At 38.2% G+C, this 15,455-nt stretch overlaps 1 protein-coding gene across 2 annotated transcripts in view; it reads right to left on the reverse strand.

Moving 5' to 3' along the window:
- The window catches only part of SIPA1L1 (signal-induced proliferation-associated 1 like 1), a 77,492-nt gene that overhangs the window by 30,310 nt on the left and 31,727 nt on the right, over window positions 1-15,455 (reverse strand). For both annotated transcript variants that reach the window (XM_010294292.1, XM_010294291.1), the window contains exons 7-10: window positions 14,835-15,411; window positions 13,420-13,694; window positions 9,831-10,109; window positions 327-476 (exon numbers count right to left, since the gene is read on the reverse strand). In XM_010294292.1, coding sequence (XP_010292594.1) covers window positions 327-476; window positions 9,831-10,109; window positions 13,420-13,694; window positions 14,835-15,411 — 1,281 coding nt within the window. The remainder of the gene's footprint in view (window positions 1-326; window positions 477-9,830; window positions 10,110-13,419; window positions 13,695-14,834; window positions 15,412-15,455) is intronic.

Here is a 15,455-nt window from a genome sequence, read left to right on the forward strand (position 1 = left end):
AGCAATTTGCAACATGAAACCCGTACCTTTAATGAAGATTTTAAAATACATAAAGGTCCTTTTGTATAGTAACCTGAGCAGATGTAGACTAGGATCAGAGAGAGAGGTTAGGTTGCAAAGGGAAAAGGTGGAAGCAAGGGATTTTTAAAACTGACTTTTTCAAGAAGCATGACAGTGGTGTTTGAAAACAAACATGTTTTAATGCATGTAAACAACAAGCTGACAGGAGGCTGTGTATGCACTCCTTTACTTCAATATACATTACAACAAATGGAACACAACAAAACACCTGCCTAAAAAGAATATGAAAAAAGTCTGGTGCCTACCCTTCTGGCATAGATTTTTGTCTGTATGTGCCCCCACCAGAGCCCGTCTCACTTGAGGATGATAAGTTGCTTGGAGAATTACGGCACTGTTGCGATCTTGCTAAGGCAATGGATGAAACCGTGACGTAGACATCAGAACCGGGAGACAACCTGTTCAGAGCAAACGGACCAGTCAAATCGTCAATATTGAACAGCAATATCACAGTGTGAAACATGATGGACAACATCATGCAAATTGCCATTTCAGCAAAGAACATGGCATCATGGAAACAGTAGAAATTGAGTCAGTTGAAGGATCAGACATTTCCCCCTTACTAATTTATTGGAAACCATGGAAAATCAGCTATAAAAAGCTGGATGCAGGGGAGTAAATGAAGAGAGGCAAGTGTGGGAATAAAATCCCGGCACACACTAGGAAAACAACCCAGTTTCTAAAGTCCTGATTTGTTTTTACAGATTGCTTGTAAGGAATAATGAAGCATGACATTCCTCACCCAAATCCCAAACATAACAAAATATTTCTAATTCTCAAAACAAACTCTTGCCTGGAATTTAAGCTAACTGTAGTGAGCTGTCTATGCAAACTCTTCCAAGAGTATTAAGCTTATCTCTATGCCACCAAATCTGTCCACATCAAATCACAAGGACTAAAAAATGTAATGTTATTTTTATAAATACCTTAAAAGCCCCCCTAAATACTTAACATTCTGATATAAAACTATCTCAACAGATCAGAACTCTGTTTGAAAATACAGACCTGAGTCTTATGAAGACTTCTCCTGTCGGAACAACCATACGGCAAATAAATGGGCTAGAATTGCAACACATATACCTGGCAGAATGGCTGGAAGCAGCAGGCTTATACTGCTCAACTTGTATATCCTGTTCTGTAGTTGAAGGCCTTTTTAGATCATTTTCTGCTTTGTGTGTTTATTTCCCAAACCCCGACCGAATTCACTGCTGCTAGCTAGTTTTTTGTTCTACTCTGTGGTGTCCGAAGCCATTCAGAACTTCTGCAGTGAGTTTGAATTATGCCACCCATGAACATCAAAATCCTACTGTGAACGCAAATCTTTACTCATTTTAACTAGGAAAAAGACTACAACTTCCACAAGTTAAATAGCAATTTAATTTTTAACACTTAAAAAAATGCATATTGGCTTCAGTGAAACACACAGATAGTTGCCTTGGTACACAACTTGGGTCTGGGCATTTACAAGATCTTAGCCTAGCCACTTAATCTGTATCTGTAAAGGAGTGGCAAGATTTTAATCAGCTCTCACCACAATACTGTAAGAACTTTTAAAATTCAAAAACTCTTTTGAAATTGAAAAAAGCATCGCATGGATTAATGTTACTTATGCATGTGTATATACTCAAAGAGAGTATGTGTACACATATATAACAAATGTGCATTTATCCCCCTCAGTACTGTGCAAAAAAGCAGTAAACTAACAAAAATCTTAAAATGGAAGACGCAGTACTACGGGACCAAACACCTTGATCATCTGGAATTTCATAAAGCGCATACGACTAACAGTAACTCTTCTTCCCCAGACAAGAAAGAAAGATCCAACGCCTGACCATCACAAATACCACACCAAATCCAGTAATTCCTTTCTAGTCCACTGAACCGAATTTAACTTATCTCACATTTATCAAGCAACAATTCTGAAATATTTGATTTCAAAAAACACAGTTCAAGAGTTGAAAATTTGAGGAGCCATGAGCCAAGCAGTTAGTTTTCCCAGTGGCACTCTTATGAAGAGATAAAAAATAGTTCCATCAACAAAAATACACGCTTTCAGTAGCGTTCACCCATCTATACATGCACACACATTTAAACTCAGTTATGCTTGCAGAGCAATACACAGTTTAAAAGTACGATCTTTTTCCCCCAATACTAAATTAGAATTTACGGCAAGGAAACCAATTACTTCTTGAATAATTTCAGTAAAGTGATTTCCTGTTGGAAGAGGCTTCCATTTTCACTTCAGATTCAGCTATGCCTTTTCTTTACTTCCTATACCTTACCAAAAAATGACAGCACTGTTCAGAAGGAACGTCAAGATTTCAGAAATATGTCATGGAGTTACAACTCATTTACAAAGATGAAAGACCTCGAGGGCAAACAAAATTGCATTATAAATGAGGTCTGCACAACAGCAATGGAACAACCAGCCAGTTAAGACATCCTATTATTTGAAGCAGCAATACATTTTGTTGGTACAGCTCACAATAGCACTAAAAAACATTAATAGTGAAAGACGTTTCATTTAATGTGAAACATATAAATAAGACAAAAAGAACTTCAGAGTAAATTAGTTCAAATAGACTTTTTGAGCTGCTTTGAAATCTATTGATGAAAGGCGCTTCCCAAGACAAAGGAAGTATTGTGTTAGCAGTATGCCCCTATAGTTAAGATATTCTGTGCTAGTCTTTTATTTATAATTAAAAACCAAACTAAAACAAGCTATTATCTATTTCAAAAGACACCTTTAAGAAGAAATTCCAAAATGCTTAAGTGCATGAGTCCCATACTTTAATTTAAGAAAAGGCCAAGTATTCGTTGTATTAAACGGATACAATTACACTGCAGTCAATTGAACTGGGATTATACCATGCATGATTTGGTTCTAACAGATCTAGTTCATCCTGAAAGGACTGGTTGAGTCTTGCCAAGTATGGGAAGAAAATAATCTTTTGTGAAGGCAGTTAGTGGGACAGGCATGTGTTTATTTTGTTTAGTATGAAAACACAGACATTGAAAGCATCCGTCTTGCTCTTAATAAATTAATTTCCATGTCATTAGCTGTAATTTTCCCCATGTCTTCCGTATGCATAGGTATGTAATATACACATCATAAGAAAAACATCAGTCTAGCATGCTTTGTGCCTATGGCCTAAGGCAGTCCTTAGTTATACGATCACACACAGGTGCCTTCTCCCTTAGGGCCTCTGCCCCATGCGGTTTTGTTCCGTGCTACAACTTCTGCAAGAGCTGCACAGCTCGGAAGTGGAGACGGGGCAGGCTGGCAGAAGAGAAAGGATGGCCTTATAGTCAAGGCGTTTCAGCGCTCACTTAGCACACCGAGTTCTTCTCTCATGCTCGCTGCGGCACTCCAATATTACTACTGTCATATTTGCTAAAGAAAATTTTTCATTCATTGCCACTAATTGCAAGTTTCTCAAAGGCCTTATTTCATTCCAAGGCCCGATTTACTTCCAAGCTGAAAATTTAACAAAGCCACTGAAGTCAACTGAAGCTGTAATTTGAATATATAAAATATTAACAATGCTGGGCACACTTCCAAATATGAGATGCCCAAAATAACACACAGCAAATGATTAGAACATAATTTCTCTCTCTACCTTTGTTCTTAATCTGAAGAGGGCTAAAGACATCTCTCCTCACACAAGAGTTTTGAAAATTAAGTTTAATTAATACCCGTGAAGCATTCAAACTACAGCAATGGGCGCCACTGTAAAGCTTAGAGGGGAAATTAATAATTGCATCTTTACAGCAGGATTTGAATGTCATCCAGTAAATAAGGAATGGAGTAATGAAGAGGAAAATAAAATATTAAATAGCTCTTCTTTAATGAGCTGCATCCACTGTGTGAACTGAATGAGGCAGATGTCCTCTGTTAAAAGAAATTCTCACAATTTAATCAAAGGAAGTATCATAAAATACGGTTACACAAGAGTTCTGAATAAAATTGCACAGCAAATCTTAATTCTGGCACACTTACCTTCCACGTGTTTGATTTTTGCAATCCTAATAATACTGCAAGATGTAACAGTTCTCTGAAAACACTGACTCAGTGCTCTCATGTTAAAAAGGAAACCAAACCATTCGAAAGGGAAAACAGAACATCAGCAATTTTGGGGAAGGGGATTGCAAGTGAAACAGAAAATGCAATTATGCTGTCATATTGTACCTTCTGACACCACACTGTATACCTTCTTGAATACTTTTCTTCAATTTGATCATGACATTTCAGAGAACACATAACAAGAAAAGATACAGAGGTGGGCAACAGGACAACCAAAGGTACAGAATGCCTCCCATATGAAGAAACACCGAATAGATAATCCACAGATTACAGAGAATTTTATCCTATCTGCTTCAATCCATCTAAACATGAATTACACTGAATCAAGCAAACAAAACGATAAGTCATTGTCCCTCATGACAAAAGAACAAGTAGGAGACCTGGAAGTATCAAGAGCCCAATTAGCAGGCACCTGGATGAGGAGGTACCATCCACAGCTGTTAACCACAGCAGTACAGGCGCACCCAGCTCCAGGCATCTTACCCATCTGGGGTAAGGAGTCTTCCTCTATACTTGTAAGCATTTCTTACGCTGGTCCCTGCTGATGGCCACTGTCAAACAAGAGAGACCAACTCTTGACATGACACAGCTTGGCTCTTCTCAGATGTTTTTGGAACACAAGAGTTTGGCCATACAGCCAGGTGTACTAGCAAACCTTTGATTCTCCACTGCTTCATCCAGCCCTAGGTCCTGGTGTGAGCAGGAAACGCATAATATATAATCTCATGTTAGTACATGTTATAATTTGGAGAATGTTATGAAAACTTTAAAATAACAAATCCTCAAATATTGCGAGGTAGGCAACGCGTTTGCTACAATGCTCACTTGACAGCTGGCAAGAGGAGCACTTGTGTTAGGAAAGACACCACTGATCCAAGCTAAGCAGCGTCAGATTAGGATTTTTATATAATATGGGAACAGTTTAAACCAGAATCTACCTGCAGGAATTAATCTACGAACTGCTACTGGCACAGTTGCTGTCCCTGACCACACAGGCGTCGTTCAAAGAGGTATGAAGTTTTAGGGCAAGACTGTGCTCCAAGGTCCTCAGTAGGACTTAAAAGCAGTCTTAATGAATATTGTTCTAATAGTTCCATGCTGTGGAATTTTACAGCCAGTGCTTGACTGCAGTCATGCCGTAATTCAGTTTTCCATTTGGTTTAAAATACTGACTGTGCTCAGAATTTTCTAGTTAGAGCCTTGAGCTTTCATCCAGCACAGTACTGAAGTGCACAAGTCCAGCAGCATGCTTTGCTTGCTGCTTTTCACACTTCCCAAATATTTGTTGAATCAAGTATTAGTTAAGACAGGTTCCAGTTTATCAGTTAATTAAGAAGAGATTATCATCTAACACTATCTCCTCTCCTTTCCCTGGACATTTTCTTCTTAATAAAGTCTGGAAACCGAGCACACAAAATAAAAGCTGAAAAATGGGAGGGGAGGGGAAATAATGAAGCTCTAAAATTACATCGTCTCCAATAATATTAGCTCTGGCATACCTGACATATATGTGGTTTATTGTTGTTTTCCTTAATGTATCACTCTGATATTTATTCTGGGTTATAGGCTATACAGTGTCCCATGTGGACTAATTAACATTGTGAAAGAAGCCATAACTTGGGATTTATTGCATTTATATTATTAGATTTTTCAGTCTTAACGTTGCAGTAACATTAGAGACTTATTTTAAGATTTATAAAGTTTTGGGTTATTTTTTTTTTACAAGTATGCACATCAATCATGAATATATTCAAGGACCCAGGATACTCTGAGGAACAGGGAAAATTTAAGTATAAGCTAGTGAGTTGGATACTTGAAGACAATCCAATATAGGGAAATTTAAGTACTCTGCTGGTTAAGCACAGGGCTGGGCATTTGTCTGCCTTCTCAGAACCAGGGACCGTCAGCAAGCTACTCTCCCACCTACAATAGCAGTCTCCACAGGGAGGCAAGATGTTGTCGTATATATGAAGTGAAATACTCCTGTTCTCAGGATCACTAATGCAGCTTTTATTTATTTTTAAATAGACTCAAGTGAAAATACCAACAGAGGCAAAAATTAAATTTATTTCAGTCAGTATGCATATTTAGAGACTCTAGCTATATAAAGTGATAATCAAATATAGGTAATATATTTGTTTATGTTATAGATAATATATCAATTATTATTTATTACAATAATACTTATTAATGAATAATAAAATATATCAATATATAATATGGTAGGTAATTCAAAGAGTTACACCTGTACTCCCTGTACTCTGAGAGCACTTTGTACTCAGAGGGAAACACTTGCCTGTTAAAGCTGTTTTTGTTTAAATTAAATCCCTCAAATTTTCAGGGTTTTTTCCAAATACTTAACATAAGTCATGGACTTACTGCTGACGTTACCATTAAAATGAGTATCACGTCAGGTCTCGTATGTCAGAGATATTATGATTTCATTCTTTGAAATCCCATCTACTGAAGCCACAGCTAACAACAGTACCAACCTTCTGCAGTCCTGGGCTACCGCTACCAGTGCTAGTTCCAAAAATCATCTCAGATTCAGGGCTCAAAGAGCCACGTGGATCAATTTACTATGGGTTTCTCAACTGCCACATCCCTTAAAACATAGATCACAAACTATATAGACTGATGTTTCTTAGAGGCAGATGAGATCCGTCATCACTGTCATTGCACCCGGCTGCACAGATGAAGAACGTGCGGTCGAAAGGCAGGGGCACAGAGGGATAAATGCCAGCTTCACTCTCAAAACAACGAAATATTAAGATCAAACATCAGCAAGTCTGGACTGTGGCTCGGCACTGCAGAAACAAGTGATAGCTAATGATACCCAGACCACAACAAAGATTAAAACTGAGGTTACAGCTGTAATTTAGTACTGAAATTACTTATTGATGCTGATCTTCATAGGTAAGTTTACAGCCCCACTGACACCTAGGCAGTACCTTCTTTTTGAAGTGAAGCTCTAATGATAATAAGGAAATGCAGGGTATGTGTACTGCTTTGCTAATGAGCCATAATGGCAGGTGCTTTTTTCTAAAACCCCTTAAAATTGTTCTATAGAACATAAATACTCCAGAGACATATGCTGAAGTAGCCATCTTGTATACAGTGGGGTTGAGTTGATTAGAGGGCCCTTTTTGGATCACACGGACTACTAGTATAGATCCTGGTACCCATATTACCAGGCTCCCCTTGGTCCTCAATTTCTCCAATGGAGAGCTGAGCAAGGAACAAGTCGTAGGGAGCAAAGCACGGTGAAGCACCATTGCTGCTACCTGCACCTGAAACACGCACAGATTCCGGCAGCCCCTCATCGGTGATCTTTACGCTATGGAAAGTATGAAAGTTAGTGATGAAAAATTAAATGAGGCAGTGAATAGGGCTATGAAAATTTCACCTTTGTTGATTTTAGAGATTTTACACAATAAGAATGGAAGTATCTGAGCTTCCCCAAAAGCAAAGCTTTCTTTTATCATCCAGGAAAAAAAGAGACAAACGAGTCTTGGAGTGAGCTTATTGCCTTTTTTTTCCCCCTCCAGTATTCCTTTAAAATGACAAAAATGTATTTTTCTTCACTTTAACTGGAAACACGTTAGCCTTATGCAGCTGCTGTTATATTTAAACTTGATTGAGCCAAGACTAACATGTTTAGCAGACGGGAAAGATGAGAGAAGACATTTTTCAGGCATCCAAAAAAATTCCCAGCCAAACTTAAAACCTACTTTGATAATATACTTTTAAGGATGAAAAGATCCAATAGAACCCCTTTTGGAATAAAAAAAAAATACATAAAAGAATGTCTTGAAGAGAAAAACTCCAGCTACATGCCTTGAAAATAAAGGAAACAGAAAGTCAAGAAGTTTCACTTTTTGAAAACAAATACTAAGTGTATGGAAATGTAATTTTCAATTTTGCAAACGTTTCTCAGGCCATACCCCCCCCCGCCCCCAGAAGCATCCAGTGACTGGATAAATCTTGGACGCTTTAGGTGTGCAATGTTGCCCACACAGGTAACCACAGAAACACAGAAAAACCACAGTTAATAATACGCTGTCTCTCAGTGCAGCCAAAGGCTCACTCTCCTTGGCATGAGTCGTGGGACAGCCAACTCGAGATTCTAGACAAAACTATTTGGTTAACACCTGAAGAGATGGAAGCACCTGAAAAAAACCCAGGAACTCAACTGAATCTGATCTTCTGCCCCTCCCTTAAACTTCGCCCAGGTATTACTACGCCTTCCGTAATTCAGTGAGATTCTACAGCACTGCAAAAAAACAAACACAAAAACACCAACACCCCAACTCCTATTCCTTCAAATTCAGCATCTGCCTGTCTGCAGCTGTAACAGGCAGGTATGACCTGAAGCCACGTTATTTTTATGTTGGTCCAAATATACCATTAGAGCACAAAGTCCAGAGTCTTACTGGCTTCTGCAATCTTTTTCACAATCTTATCAGGCTGTCTGAAATCATTAATGCTTTCAGTGTTGCATATTTTCTTTTGCAACTCACAGTGATGGGAGCTTTAAGTATTCATCTATTGAGCTTACATAAAGCTACGACTCGGGGCAGGGGGGGGCACTCTCTAATCAGTTTGAGTGCAGAAGTACGATAGTGTCTAATGAAAAAGAAAATAAGAAAATTAAGTCCTTACCAACTATTATAATTTCTTAACAAGGTATCCTACACAGGAGGTTCAATTTCACCTTGGTAGCTTCTTGGTCTAGGCTGTAGCATCTTTGAAAAAATTTTTTTTTAATCCCTGGTTCTTCAGGATGTGAAAAATGCTTGAAGTTAATTCATTAGAACTCTCTTTCTACAATATGCATCTTATTTCCACTGCTTTATAGTTTTCAGTGATGTAAACCACTATCAGAATCTGTCTACAGCTTTTTTTTTTAAGGAATTGTCCAAAATAAGAAATACAAGCTATGAGCTCGTTTCCCTCAACAGATTTCTTTGTAAATGCAGAGACAGTGACAGTTTTGTACAGACAATTAAAACAATGACAGTTCCTGTGAATACTATCAAATACATCTTTTTCCGTGAAAGAATGAAAATACTGTGACAGAATGTGCCTGATACCTTTATCTTAATAATAATCTCTTTCTTGTTTAAAAACAACAAAACAACAAAAAACCTCAAACCATCCTTGAGAAATGTAAACTTAAAACAATCTCTTCTCTAACCTAAAAAGTTAGAAAATTCCCCAATCAGATAAATTTGCTTTCTCTGCTGGTCAAAATTCTCTCGCTAAACACCCTGTTAGATGCTATTTCTGCCTTGGGAACTTTAGACGATTCCACCAAGCCTATAGACAAGCTAAAATTTTTATTTACTTCAAAATGCAGTTCAGGAAAACTTACAATTGAAGTTTTAGATCTAACTAACTCAAAACTTAAATAACAATACAGCAGTTTCAGAATACCATCCAACACAGAGAAACAGTTTAACGATCCCGTAACACTTCATTTTGTGGTTAATCATGCAAGGAAAGGTATTTCTTTTTTGCTAATGTTTTGCTCATATTCATGTTGCCTTTTGACCAATTAAAACCAAGATTAAAAGCAGCCTTCAGATACTTAGATAAATCTGTTGTGCTTTTTTCCAGACAAGATTCTGAGCTGCAGTGAAAAGCCATTTATAAAGACGACACGTACCTCCGGCTCTCCAATGGTCGCCCATCACTAGAGATGCTTCGGGGGATGTTGGCTGCTCGTTCTGGGGGTGGCATTTTCCCTTCTGCTTTCCCAGGGCCAATCCGAGATGTTACTGGACTTTGTATTTGGGATGGTAACTGAGCCACATGAGGTCCCTGGCCTTTGCTTGCATTTCGCTGCCATTTGTTATTATTTCTGAAGGGAAATTTGAATTCATATGACATTCCTTCATTCACTTTGTATTCCATCACTGGCATACGGTAGTTTTCTGAAGAACTCCTGCAAATGAAGAAATGAAGAAAAATGAAGAAAACATGCTGCTATAAAAAATAAAATAAATACATCCTGTTCACAAGGATACAAATCTGAAGACAGAAGCTGAATCAATTCTATGAAACAGTAAATAAGATTTTGCTTTTTAGAAAAATATATTTAACAAATTTTGATACTCTTCATCTGATTACTGGGCTATAAAAGCTAAAATATCTGCTAGAAGAGTATCTTCCCTTCCTAATTTAAAGAAGTCATGGGTTTTAGAACTTACCTGCACCCAGACAAATAAAACCTGAAATGTTTGTTTTTTTTCAGATAAATCTTTCTGATGCACAGACATCCATGAACAGACAAGATTCCCACTAAATAATGCATTACACTTAATTTTCAAACATCACTGGCTTTGGAGTACCTCAGTTGATAAATTTGCACATTATGAAACCAAAACACTTGCTAATGATTGTAGATGCCAGGTCCAAAAGATGCCCTTTGCTTTCTGAGGATGCATAGAAACAGTGTAAGAATTAGAGTAAAACAGGACATAAGCTAATGCAGTCCATGTAAGATGCAAAGCAAACTTCTGCATACATCTAAAATGAGAGACTTGGAAATCATTATCTAATGGGAAGGAAAAATAAACAATCATTGCAAAATTTTCTACTTCTAGCTCTTCCTCTTAAGTGATTACACCATTAATGCTGAGAAATATCAATATCTCTTCGCATATAAAATACAAAACCAAAACAGGCAACTTGTTATCTGGCTATGCTGACATTAGCAAGTTGCACAATCTAATAGAGATGTAGACAAAGTGAAACAGTCAGTGTTGAGGTCTTGTTGTCCATAATATACAGATTTTGTGGCTTTACTTTGGCCTACCCTCTAGTCTTGAGCTGCAAATTAAATCAGCAGTTGGAAGGCATGAGGCATTCTTCTGAAGCACATGTAGTTCAGCTTCGTCTGAAAGGAAATGTTTGTGTGCTCCCAGGTCACTCTGTGAACTGCCACATGGTAGATGGGGACGATCAGGAGATTCGTTTTCCAACTCCACTCACAACCTAACAAAAATCTTGATACTCTCTGTTTTTTCTTTTCTCTTCATATTTATGTCTCTACCATTCTTTCACTCGCGATTGTATACTTTAGTAGTTCCAGTTTCCCCCTTTTTTTCTTTTTCCTGCAGACATAGTTACAGTTTAAGAAGCAAGAATACAGTTTCTTCTTGCTGTTGCATCCTTAACTTCAAGGTCAGCAATCAGTCCACTAAATGAGTTCAGTGGCAATGTTTTAATGACCATCTTTTAATAGATATATAACCATAACAAGACCTGCCTCTCTGTAGGGCATTAGATTGTGAGTCGGGGTATTTGGATATATTTTTGTATCTGCTATACTGACTTTGTACACGTGCTTGTTGGCAAGTCATCTTATCCACCTGCACCCCTGCTCCTCCTCCGACTTCATGCCAATCAATTTATTAGGATAGGTACTGCTTCTCATATGAACGTACTACACCAAGCAGAACTGATCTTCATTTTAGTTATGGTCTGTAGAAGTTACTGTAGTAGAAATACTAAATGACCTCCAGAGGACACAATGAAAAGGACTCCAGTTTTGGAGAACTGATTGCTAAAAGAGAAAGTGCTTTGTGCAAAGATTTAAGTCAAGTCTCTAGTAATATATGTAGGATAGCTACAAATTCAAGACAGAGTTCCTAAACCTTAATGACTTTGAACACAGCAAGCAGGATAAAGAATTACTTTATAAAAATGTTATAACTGGCTAGTAACCCACCATGAACATTTGCTCACTACGAGACGACAACAAAACTCACTGATGCTGACTACAGTATTTCAAGGAGTGCAGTAATTTCTCTTCTTGCTATGAGTTTGGATACACTAAAGCTAAGCCTGCTTTGGGCTGTACTTAATTTAGTTCAGGAATAATACGATCTGTGCTTTCCACACAGATTTTTCTGCTCTAATCCTTTTGCTATGATTACAGCTGAACTTCCATTTGCTTGGGCTGCTAAATACTATAGAAAAGCTTCCCAAATACCTCATGGGTGACCTTATGCCACTGCTCATTTTAATCCCTGACATGTATTCAATTTTCCAATGACAGCTAAAGGACAAATAAAAACTCCTTTTCTCTCTGCTCCTGTTTTGCTACCAGTTACAGAAGGCGTTAATATTGCTCACAATAAAAACAAACACGGATTCTTCTTTTATGCAAGTACAAGGTCTTTGCTTGGACACAGAATTTCAAATCAATGTAACAAATATGTATTTAATTTCAGCCCCAACCTTAAGTATACAAAGATTTAGCACCTACCTCTACAAAGATAATGCCTGATCAGAAAACAGCAGTGCAAAATGCTCTCTCAGTGTCTCACTGCAAGGAACACACTGAACTTTGATAACTGTACTTGCTTCTTCTTAGCAAATCTAGCATAAACCTTGAGCTAGCCTTCAAGCAAATTTAGTCTATTAAAGATCATGTTAATGATATAGCATATCATATGTTAATCATATAGCATTTGCAAGGTATTAATTCAGGATGTCAGGAATATGGGAATCAGATTCAGTGATGTGGATGAATGCTACCGGCAACTGTAGAGAGTTCAGATGGGAGCAGTAAAAATTATAAAAAGCTTTAGTGTGAACTCAGGAAAAATGGAGGGACTTAGTGTCCAATTTAGGAAAACTCCATGTATTACTGCTTATTTCTGATCAAGCAAGATTTTAAAGTTATAAAAGCAATAATACAATTGACACAAGCCTCAGGCTTAACATGGATGGGAAGTGAGTGATGCAGCAAGATCTACTACGGAGTAAAGAAGAATTACAGTTTGCAGCAATTTCTCTGGCCAGATCCATACCTTTGATATACTCTCATCATTACAGCCTTACTTATTTGTGACAGCAGAAGAATGTAAGTTGACTCACGGCTTTCAGGAATTACATCCACAGACATTGCAAACTACCAACAAATGGGAAATGGGGGAGGGAAATATACAATTAGTTTTGATGCACTATAAACACACAACTGAGAACAAAAAGTTGTTCCATTTCCATGTTAAATTCCATGGAATTTAAAAGATACATGAGGTTCTTCACACGTGACTATTTTGTGGGGTCTGGAGTCTGAATATGGGCAGTTTTTCCTGCCCTCTTTCACCTTACTACACTGGATGCTGTATTATAACTATGCCATGGTTTTTGGAGGTTCACACTTATTCTGCGGTGTGTGTCCCCCACCCCACCTCCACAAATCAAGATACAATTTCAGACCAAATGTAACTATTATACAATACCTGCGTGGTGTGCAGTCCTCATACGGAGGAACAATGACGACCTTCACCGTTACCGATGTTCTCAGAAGATCAATCATTTGCTCATGGCTCAGAGTGGCTACAGCTACCTTGCAGATTTCCACCAGCCGGCTGCCTTGTCGCAGTCCTGCCTGCCACGCGTAGCCATAGGGCTCAACATCTGCCACGATGCCTTCATAGTTCACGTGGAAACCAAGCTGACCCAGGCCATTCCTGCGCAGAGTCATCTCCACTGTTTCACAGCCCTTAGTCACAAGCTGTGAATTGAAATGAAGACAGAATTTAATGCATGGAGAGACCTTCACTGCTAATAGAGGTTTAAGGGCTCTGTTGTGCAATCAACCAACTCCCAAGACAATGGTGTGACACGTACAAGGAATATATATCACAGCCTTGGGTACATAATCAGCTGAAATGGGTCTTGTCACTCAAACTAGTCTTTTCAGTAGTCTGGTTAATAAAGTTCTGACTTGAAATTTTTACTGAAACCACAGCAATTTTAGAAGATACTTGGCAGCACACAACAGAAAAACACATGGCGTTACGTAAGCACCTCTGCTTTATCATTCATGCTTTAGTAACCAAACAACCATTCAACATTTCTAGTTGTTTCAGTAAACTGCAAGATTACTTCCAGTCAGAACATGGTTGCATGCAGCTACTAAGCACAGTAAACTGGGGTCTGTGCCAACTCTTCTGTGTACCATGAGTGTGAACACTGTCAAGAGCAATTTAATATGGCCTGGTTTTCCCTTTTTCCTGGTCGTTATACAATTGTGAATTACAGGAAAGACAGTGAAACTAACACATTCTTTCATAAAATATCCAATTTTAAATGGATAAAAAAATAAGCACCTACAGATGTTTCTTAGACAGATACCATGATTCACTGCATTTTTAGTTTATCACATGCATTCAGAGAACATCTGAAGGTTGCAGTAGGGATTGGGACTGCACCCCGCTGGCAACATAAGAAGTCAGTCTCAAAGATATTACAGCTTCATTTGAGACAAGATACAACAAGCCTGTAAACCAGAGAAAGGGAAGGAAACAAGGAAGAGAAATACAGTGACGCTTCTGTATTTATTATACGGGAGCAATTTATGCATCTGAAGGCCCTGTCTGTTTGGTTTGTTTCCTTTGTTCTGGTTTGTTAGTGGTTTTTTAATACATATTGAGACATTTTTGACACAGGCACAACCAGATGAGGTTGGCTGGTATCTGATAAAAGTGAACACAATACTGGGTTTTAATACAAAAGCAGGTAAGTCCTTATAGATTTCATGATAAACAATTAGAACAGTCTTAGGGAAGCATTACTTAAACTGAAGCCTTACTTGGCAGTAGGGCAAGAAGAGAAAGCAAAGAAGGGGAACCAAACAAGAACATATTCTAACCTCCAGCCTTTTGACGATCTCTTTGATATCATCAATGTTGCTGATGAAGCTCTCCAAAGAAACACATTCACCTCTCTCGTAGAATATTTTGATATTTGTGTCTGTTGAAGTCCACCCTATCACATCTCGACAGGAGCAATTGAACACCACGCTTTTCGTGTCCTGTTCAATGAGGACTACAAACTCATTAGAGATGCCTAGGAGACAGTCTATTTCCATACCCTTGCTGTAGTCTTTTGCATGGACACTCCATACAATAGCACCAGAACTATAGATTTCTGCTCCTGGATAAGGCTTGGACTTTTCTTTCTTTTTTGAAGCAAGCGAGATGAAGGGGAACTTGCCAGAAGGGTCAATAGGTGTGTTGGTGACATTCTTCTCTGCCAAGTCTTTCAAGTACTCTTGACGGGTCCTGGTGGCCATCGCACGAAACTTTTCTGATTTATGAGCAGCATTCTCTGCATTAATGACTTTGGCTAGTAAGAAGTCCCTGAAAACATTTGATTTAGGAAACGTGACACCTTTTGGAATAGGTGGTCCAAAGGATGGTACATCTCTGGATCTTGTCACAGCAACGCTAAAAGAATAAGGAAGAAGAGTGTTTCACTGTATGCAAATTCA

The sequence above is a fragment of the Phaethon lepturus genome, unplaced genomic scaffold (genome assembly GCF_000687285.1).
Source record: "Phaethon lepturus isolate BGI_N335 unplaced genomic scaffold, ASM68728v1 scaffold2249, whole genome shotgun sequence".
Lineage (NCBI taxonomy): Eukaryota > Metazoa > Chordata > Aves > Phaethontiformes > Phaethontidae > Phaethon > Phaethon lepturus.